This window comes from Contarinia nasturtii, unplaced genomic scaffold (genome assembly GCF_009176525.2).
Source record: "Contarinia nasturtii isolate CC-2019 unplaced genomic scaffold, AAFC_CNas_1.1 Cnas_scaffold_129, whole genome shotgun sequence".
NCBI classification, from domain to species: Eukaryota; Metazoa; Arthropoda; class Insecta; order Diptera; family Cecidomyiidae; genus Contarinia; species Contarinia nasturtii.
The window spans coordinates 645,141-654,777 of NW_022197486.1; the positions used below are offsets into that span (position 1 = coordinate 645,141).

The 9,637-nt window shown below is 34.3% G+C and overlaps 1 protein-coding gene across 1 annotated transcript; it reads left to right on the forward strand.

Annotated features, from left to right (window-relative positions):
• Nucleotides 1-6,157: 6,157 nt before the first annotated feature.
• Nucleotides 6,158-9,098, forward strand: LOC116347135 (nucleolar protein 58-like). The gene is made up of 7 exons (XM_031777608.1): nucleotides 6,158-6,273; nucleotides 6,422-6,559; nucleotides 6,623-6,715; nucleotides 6,797-6,901; nucleotides 6,980-8,145; nucleotides 8,704-8,829; nucleotides 8,902-9,098. Exons 1-5 carry the CDS (start codon nucleotides 6,183-6,185, stop codon nucleotides 7,528-7,530), a joined length of 978 nt encoding a protein of 325 aa, XP_031633468.1. The 5' UTR covers nucleotides 6,158-6,182; the 3' UTR covers nucleotides 7,531-8,145; nucleotides 8,704-8,829; nucleotides 8,902-9,098.
• Nucleotides 9,099-9,637: the final 539 nt, after the last annotated feature.

Genomic DNA, 9,637 nt, shown 5'->3' on the forward strand with positions numbered 1-9,637 from the left:
TGCATATCATATAAAAAAATAGAGCCATTTGAAGAAAGTTCACTAAAGTGTAGTTATGCCTTTTGAAGAAAATCGACCCTACAGTTGGGCATTTTCGGTATCTTATTATTCATCTTATTATCTTATCATTCTAATAAGATCAAACTATATTATTACTTATTATTTTTTTGCACTAATAAGTATAGTTATTAGAATGTTACTAGTCAGAAGACTAATAAGATGCATGTATCTTATTAGTATAGTTATTAGTATAGTTTCTCATCAGTATATTTCGATTGGTGTTACTAGAAGCAAATACTGCTGAAACACGAAAAACAGCAGAAAGGCAGTCAAAATCACAAAAAAACTCCCGGTCGATTTTTCTCGCATTTCCGATGGGAAATCAGTCATGTATATTTTATGACATACCATACATTTTAGTTTTTTACATATCATTCGGTCGGACGGTCGGTAATTGTATCACCATATTCTTAAATGAAAAGAGTGAAATGCAATATCACAAACAACAAGGTTGACGAGTGACATAAAATTGTCGGACGGTCGGTCGGATTGGCAGACCTTCAGAACAAGGTAAAATATTCAACTCATTTGGTAAAACATGAGTTTTAAAGAAATGCTTTTTGCTTTTCATTTTAAATTCAAATAAAGATGCCCCAAATATCACAAAGAGAGAAGAATTGATTCAATTGACAAAAATAAACAAATTATTTAAGTTTGCTATGTACTTTTTTTATACTACTTATGAAGACATGACTGTTGGATCGATCGAGCCAGCGGAAGCACCGGAAAGGAAAAAGAGTTATTTTGTTCTCAAAGAGTTATCAAAGGAAGAGATTACCATTCAATCGAACGACCGACAGAACAACCAAAAAACCCACAAAAATGCCAACGAGAAAGAACAGTTGAAAAATGAAGCGAATAAAAGACGCACGGACACTGAATCAGCAGGTCCTTCTACTAACCCACTAAACAAGGCAAAACCAACTCCCAAAATTCATATTATTGATGCAGAGCTATCCTGCAGTGATATGCTTTCTATTGCTACACCAAGTGATGTTGATTTGATTGCTGGAATAGTCGAAGATAATAAAGAATTATGTATCTTTACAGTGGATCTATTTATAGAACTGGCAAATAAATCATTTCCAGCAACTATTGATATGTAACCAACACGAAATGTTCAAGTGCAAAACTATGTCCCAATTAAAGAAAATCGAAAAGATATTCAAATAATTTTCTCAAACTCTCACTATGTCGTCGCATATTATACACCAGGATCGGACGAAATCTTGGTGTATGATACCTTATATAAAACTGTTACCAGGGGACAAAAAGAAATCTTGCAATTACTTTACCCGACGAAAACCTATCGAAAAGTACAAGTTGCCACAAGGCAACCTGACTATCGATCGTGTGGTGTCTTCGCAGTGGCAAACGCCACAAGTTTACTGCTAGGCCAAAATCCAGAGACATACCCCTTGTTTTTGGATGAAACAAAGAAAGATACGACGGTGATTTTACGGCAACATATGACTGAAATGCTCCGAAGTCGACGGATCACCTTATTCCCATCAATTGGAGCGCCAGAACATCCACCGTCCAACGATACGGCCGACAAAAAAGGAAAAAACGACGATATAAAAGATCTCAAAGCGTCTGAAAAGGAAGAGATTACCATTGAACTGAAGGACCGTCAGTCCGTCCGACCGTCCGAAGATATAAAAGACAACGATGAGTCTGAAAATGGTAATTGTGTACTGATTCAACTGACAAAAATAAACAAATTATTTAAGCTTTTTGTACATATAGAGTTGCCAGCGAGAGAAAAGAAGAAGAAATCCGACCTCGAAGCGTCTGAAAATGGTAATTGTTTACTGATTCAATTGAAATAAATAAACAAATTAATTAAGTGTTTATGTTGTTCTCATAGAGTTATCAAAGGAAGAGATTGAACCGAACGACCGACAGTCCGACCGACCGTCCAAAGATATAAAAGACAACGATGAGTCTGAAAAAGGTAATTGTTTGCTGATTCAATTGACAAAAATAAACAAATTATTTAAGTTTGTTTTGTACTTATAGAGTTACCAAATGAAAAAACGACCGATGAAGATGCATCGACGATGAAAGATATGAAAGAAGAAAATTTACAGTCATTCGATTTCAGAGTAACACGTCAAACCGCCAAGAAGCTGCAAATCAATAAATTATGATATGTCTAAAATTTTCACATTAAAAACCTCAAAACTTCAATTTATTCACAAAAGTGCCCTGCATAACAATATTTATAAATCATAAGAAAAAATAAAACGTCAACAAACAACAAAAACCTCAACTCTTTCGTCTATCAAAGTCGAATATTATAGATCTGTATCTGCATTTCACTCATTTCATTAAAGAAATATGTTTTATTGGACGTACGTCCGTACCGACCGACCGACCATCGCTAATGACGTGAATCTTTGCACAGGCTATTATTTTCACAACAAAATAACATTCTGAGAGTTTGAAGACATTTCAACAAAAAATAATGGTACCTCCCATACAATTTTTTTTCAAAAATGAACATTTTGCAAGGGAAATGTGCTCAGTTTTGATTCAAATTTCTCCAAACTCTCAGAATATAATTTTCTTATGGAAAAAATAAGCTGTGCAAAGTTTCACGTCATTGCGTTTTCATATAGGTATATCTTCCATACAAAATCCACATTTTTTGTGATTTTTCAGATTTTTGTTTGAAAAGTGTATCAAAAATTTGTTGCATCATGAAACTAACCGCATAGTCATAGTCGGTTTTCTCCCACCAAAAATATTATGAAAAGATTTTTAAGTTATACTTTGAATAATAAGTAATATGTACTATATAGTATATATTAGACCAGAACTGTCAACGAACATTCATTCGTTCGTTCGGTCGAACATACAAACGAATGTTTTTTCATTGGTTCGAACCGAAGCCCGATCATGGTATAGGATTTCCTATATAAACCTTGTAACTAACAACACCTCTAATGTGTATTCCGAGTACTAATCGACGTTTGTAACAATATGGCCGTCACGGTTTTGCAAAATCATAATGAATCGATTAAACTGCCTTAAACTGTTAAAATAAAACAGTAAAAATAAATAGATTTTAATTTTTTACATTTTTGAAAATAAAAAATCTTTTGTTTTTTTAATCTTGTGAGATTTTCTGTCCAAAATATTCAAAAATATCAAATTAATTAAAATGAATTGGTTGACATAACCTCACTTTTGTGTCACAATCGTGATAAACCGATTAAATAATTATTAAAACAGTAGAAATAAATAGATTTTAATTTTTTACATTTTTGAAAATAAAAAATCGTTTGTTTTTTTAATTTTTTGAGTTTTTCTGTACACAATATTCAAAAATATTAAATTAATAAAAATGAATTGGTTGACATAACCTCACTTTTGTGTCACAATCGTGATAAACCGATCAAATAATTATTAAAACGAAAGTGAGGTTATGTCAACCACTTCATTTTTTATTAATTTAATATTTTTGAATATTGTGCAGTAAATCTCACGAAACTACCGGAAACTACAAAAAAAAACAAACAATTTTTATTTTTAAAAATGTAAAAAATTAAAATATTTTTATTTCTACTGTTTTAATATTTATTTAATCGGTTTATGACGATTGTGACACAAAAGTGAGGTTATGTCAACCAATTCATTTTTATTGATTTAATATTTTTGAATATTGTGGACAGAAAATCCCACAAAATTAAAAAACAAAAAAAAAATTATTTTCAAAAATGTAAAAAATTAAAATCTATTTATTTCTGTTTTATTTTAACAGTTTAACGCAGTTTAATCGATTCATTATGAATTTTCCAAACCGTGACGGCCATATTGTCACAAACGTCAATTAGTACTCGGAATACGCATTAGAGGTGTTGTTAGCTACGGGCATGATCGGGCTTCGGTTCGAACATACAAACAGAGAGTAGAAATCGCTGCCAATATTATATAGTACTGTTTTAACAGTGCTTATAAATTCCCTATTTGTATATTACATTTCGGTTGTGTGTCCGCAAACATTTTTGTGAACTCTAATATGTGAACAATGTAACACTTTGTATTTAGGCTCTTCAATACACATAAATGCATAGCCGATGATGCGGCAGTTTAAAACATTGAAACACATTTTCGGTCCTTCTCCCATTCTCTTTAATGCTCTAATACACACACTCTCTTTTCCATGCATTTTTCGCTTGTATTTAACCAAAATTGTCGCATTTCAAACAAACAATATATATTGACATCCAATGTGATTGTTGAAACAAATGTGTTCAACTCATTTTCTTCGATACAATTTAGTTCTTTTAATAATAAACGAACGTGTGAGGAAATAAACCAACTAATCAAAACATAAAAAATCGAAAAATTCTACGAATTTTTGGTTGACACAAGCAATGCCTTCTTCGTGTGGTGTGTTGCTAATAATCGTTGAGAGTCATAAATTACTACACTTTATTATAAACAAAATGGCGGTCAACATCATTAGTGTGTATGCTAAACACATTCAAATTATATTTCTAAGTTATTTATTTGGGAAATATGTATTCGCTCTAAAGTTATAATTAAATTATTTCTAATATTTACGTGATTTTAATACGATCTAAGAATGTGAATGCATTTAGAAAGAATGAATTTAGCATTATGAAGAAAAAACGCGCGAAAATACCAGAAAAAAATTTATAAACTCCAATTTGCTAGTCATTTGTGTATGCGCGTGCGCCTTCGTTGTTGCTTGATAGATTTTTTTGTAAATAGTCTAATTCATTAAAAAGTGCGCATTGTGAAACAAAACAAGAATATTTTACATTCGAAATCATGTAAATTGATTAGTCATTTGTGTGTGTTTGTGTCAATCAACCCATAGGCACCATTATTACTTAACGTAAAAATATTAAAACATATGAAAAATAAAACAAACAACAAATACGAATATTATTTCACTCTTTGATTTGCTAGTCATTTGTGTGTATGTATGTCTTTTCATTGTTGCTCGAATTATAAATGTGAAAGATTAATTTGACTCATTACATACATGGAAATCACCAACAAACTAAATAGAAAAGTGCACTTTCGGTACAAAAGACCATGATTCTCTTCAAAGCAGTTTTCTTCAGTTATTTTACTTTGCGCGCACCCCAATGTATGTATATTCAAGTGTTCGGTCATGTAACATCCCAGAGAGAAAGTAACAAAGAGAAAAACCCTTCTTGTTTTATATTTTCCTATTCATTTGTGTTCGTCTGCACGCAATTAAACTTGAAACTTTATTCTTAGGCCAGATGTTTGACCGACCGGCCGAATCCATAGGCACGTAGGGACTGTTTGATGAATGCTTTGTTTTTTAATCGAGTTCAAGTGTGTTTTTTCGAAATCTCATCTGAATAGCTACAAACTTAGTAAGTTTAGATAAGAAAAGAGATACCAGAACTGTCAACGAACATTCGTTCGTTCGTTCGGTCGAATATACAAACGAATATTTTACAATCGAAATCCTGTAAATCGTTTCGTCATTTGTGTGTGTGTGTGGGTGTGTGTGTTTTTTCTAATTGGCCAACCAATCGACCTATAGGCACCATTATCTTCTTCGTTTATTATTATTGTTAATGCCACGCCATATTTTTGTAGGAAATGCGAGTAAAATCAATCTCAAAAATGTGGAATATTTGGAAGCATTATTGGAAACAGGCATAGTCCAGCCACATAAGGTGAAACCACGAGACAGACTAGTGTACAGATCTCCGGTTTACAATGTATTCAATTTGGTTTATGACGAAGATGGACGATTTGTATTACACGGTTATGTTTGCAAAAAATGTAAAGTGGCAATATATGCTGACCAAGAGAAGAATAGCTCTAAGCTACGACGACACCCGTGTTTTCAAAACTCGAAATGGAATTTAAAGAGGGATACCAAAAGTTATGCAAACGAAAGTCAAACAACGCAAGAGTCAAATAATGCAAGAGGAAACGATTCAAATCTCATCTCCGAAAAGCAAAGAGGTCTTCTTGTGGAAGCATTTTCTGCGATGGCTGAAAAAATTGGCATTCCAGGAGAGACCATCGGAAAATTTCTTCCAAAAAAATGGAAAAAACGGCAATGGAAAAAATTCAGTGAAACACTTTCAAAATCAATGCCCTCTTTTGATGAAACGAATATGTTGGATGGTGAAAACCGAACCGTAGAAACGGTCGACCGATCGACCGACCGACCGTCAGAACAAGGTAAAATATTCAACTCAGCTTTTTGCTTTTCATTTTAAATTCAAATAAAGATGCCCCAAATATCACAAAGAGAGGAGAATTGATTCAATTGACAAAAATAAACAAATTATTTAAGTTTGTTATGTACTTTTTTTTACTACTTATGAAGACATGACTGTTGAATCGATCGAGCCAGCGGAAGCATCGGAAAGGAAAAAGAAATCGAAAGAAGAACACAACCCCCCTAAAAGATGCAAGACTGATCGCAAGTCCGACCAAGCATCCGACCACGAAGCGTCTGAAAATGGTAATTGTTTACTGATTCAATTGCAATAAATAAATTAATTAATTAAGTTTATGTTTCTCATAGAGTTATCAAAGGAAGAGATTGCCATTAAACCGAACGACCGAAAGTCCGACCTACCGTCCAAAGATATAAAAGACAATGATGAGTTTGGAAAGGGTAACTGTTTACTGATTCAATTGACAAAAATGAACAAATTATTTAAGTTTGTTATGTACTTTTTCTATACTACTTATGAAGACATGACTGTTGGATCGATCGAGCCAGAGGAAGCGCCGAAAAAGAAAGAGAAAAAGAAAACGAAAGAAGAGGCCGACCGATTGACCGACCGACCGTCAGAACAAGGTAAAATATTCAACTCATTTGGTAAAACATAAATTTTAAAGAAATGCTTTTTGCTTTTCATTTTAAATTCAAATAAAGATGCCCCAAATATCACAAAGAGAGGAGAAAAGAAGAAAGAAAAGAAGAACAAGCAAGGGCGTAAACTTAGTGTCGATGAAAATCTGACCGTCACACCGACCGACCGACCAAAAATGAGAAATAGAGCGAAACTAACGAATAGTGGCGAAGAAAAGATACGCAGAGATTCTGATTTGCACAACGAAGAAGACAGTCAGTCAAAATCAAAGGAAGAAACAACAAAAACAGTCGATCTTACTGACGATAATTCAAACTTTGATGATTGCTTTCGAAAGCCTGAACCCAATGAAGAAGACTTGATCAAAGGACTTATGAAAGCAAACTCAAAGTTATCTAACTTTACGGCTGATCTGTTTATCGAAATAGTGAACAATGAATTTCCAAATATCAAAATGCAGCCGACGTCTTACGAACAAATTCCATCGAACTATGTCGTAGCACCAACAGATCGGGACGATATTCAAATAGTTTTAGCGGGTGAACATTATGTGGCGGTACATTATCGGCATGGCGAAGATCACGTCACTATATATATGACACTTTATATGTAAAACCGACAAAAGCACAAAAGAAAATATTGAAAATAATTTACCCCGGAAAAAAGTTTATTACTCAGTCACCCGCGATATTACAGACTGACATAATATCATGCGGCTTGTTTGCTGTAGCAAACGTGGTTACTTTAATGTTCAATAAAGATCCTAGAACATATCATCTATATTTGGATCATATAGGAGATGACAAACAAATGCCACTCAGAATTCATTTGGCGGATATGTTAAGAGAAAAAAAGATCACTCTTTTTCCAGCAAGTCCGTCCTCCGAAGAAATGGAATACGATGAGGAACCACGATGCGATGAATCCGAAGCCACTGCGAAGATAGATCCGGCCGTCCTCCCGACCGACCGAATGGAAAGAGGTCAAGTGGTTTGGTATCAGGACGCCCAATTAATCCGCCAAGAATTTGAGTGTTGATGATTTAATTCGGAAGGGTGCACCTACGCAAGAAGATATGCTCGCGGAAATGCTGACGGGCAAAACTAATCTCCGCACGTACATGGTTGACCAGTTCATCGACATAGTCAACCATGAGTGTGAAGAGATTAATATGCAGCCGACAGCAAACGCACAAATGGATACATCAAAATATGTCGCTGCACCAATGGTAAGCAATGATATTCAAATCATTTACGCCGCAAATCATTATGCGGCAGTTTTGTATCGCCATTACGATGGGCGTGTCATAGTATATGACAGTGTTTACAAAAGACCCACCAAAGCACAAAAACAACTGTTAGAGATTATCTATCCTGGGAAAAGGATCAGGCTGTGTGTTCTGTATAATTTCAGCAGGCACTGCTATTTCTAGCACGATAGCTATGCTCTGCCTAAGTTTGACGCATTGCATACCGCATTGAAATCGATGCCTGTTTACAGTGTGTGCTCATTACGCGGCAATAGCGATACCGTGTATTACGCAGCATTCATGCATGTGTATTGATGGTTTACGGTGTCGCTATTGCCGCGTAACGAACACAAACTGCTTACAGCAGTCACCGATTTCAATGCGGTATGCAATGCGATAAACTTAGGCAGAGCATAGCTATCGTGCTAGAAATAGCAGTGCCTGCTGAAATTATACAAAACACACAGCCTGAAAAGGATAGATTATCGTGCGGTTTGTTTGCGGTGTAAAATGTTGTTTGTTTATTATTCGAGGAAGACCCAGAGACGTATGACTACTCCATCGACGATTCGGAGGAAGATCCGAAAATGCCACTCAGGGCACATTTAGCAAAAATTTTAAGGAGAAAGAGGATCACTCTTTTTCCATCAAATGACGAACCAGGTGAGATATTGTTTTAAAAATAATTAGGCTTACATACCGACATAAAATATAAATGAATACATTAATTCATAGATACAAAGAAAAAACGCCTAAAATATCAGCTGAAGATTGATAGTGACGAAGAAACAGACGGCGATGAAATACCAATAATGATGACTCGATCGACCGCAAAAATCCTTAGAAATAAGTAGCTTTTGATTGAATATCAACAATTTTATAAGCAAAATTTTTCAAATAAAAGACAACGATTATCCACATACGAAATCAAATCATTTTGAAATACAATGTTTGTTGCTCATCCGACCGTCCGTTCGAATTTCATAAATCTTAATTTTGCATTCATTCATTCCGACCGACCGATCAACCGACTGACTTTAATATGTTATTATAAAAAATGTATGGAGACTGGTCTACGGACGGACGCAATATTCAATATATTTTTGTAACTTCAATACATGTTTACTCAAAATCCTTGTTTGTCCGTTCGGCCGACCGTCCGACTGAATGAGTGCTGTACTTCGACTAATATTGTGCCACCAAATTAACTGCTTTTGGTGTATTAAAATATGGTGAGTTGAAAACATGCTTGGATACCGACCCATTTTTCGGCCTTTAAATAATTTCAAATCCCTGTAAAAACATTTTCATTAGATTGCTTGTTGAAAAGTAAGGCGAAATGTCTTATTTTTACATTATTTTGTATTGTGTGTTAGTCCTACAAATCCAAGCAGATCGCGATCCTTCGCAAAATCAAATTTTTGTCATAATGGGTCAGAATAAAACACACACTGAATTTAAAAAAAAAAAA

Coding starts and splice junctions, on each gene's coding strand:
- LOC116347135 (XM_031777608.1), top strand. CDS start 6,183: ATGCCCTCTTTTGATGAAACGAATATGTTGGATGGTGAAAACCGAACC. Junction 6,274..6,421: donor CGACCGACCGTCAGAACAAG/GTAAAATATTCA, acceptor CTACTTATGAAG/ACATGACTGTTGAATCGATC. Junction 6,716..6,796: donor CAATGATGAGTTTGGAAAGG/GTAACTGTTTAC, acceptor CTACTTATGAAG/ACATGACTGTTGGATCGATC.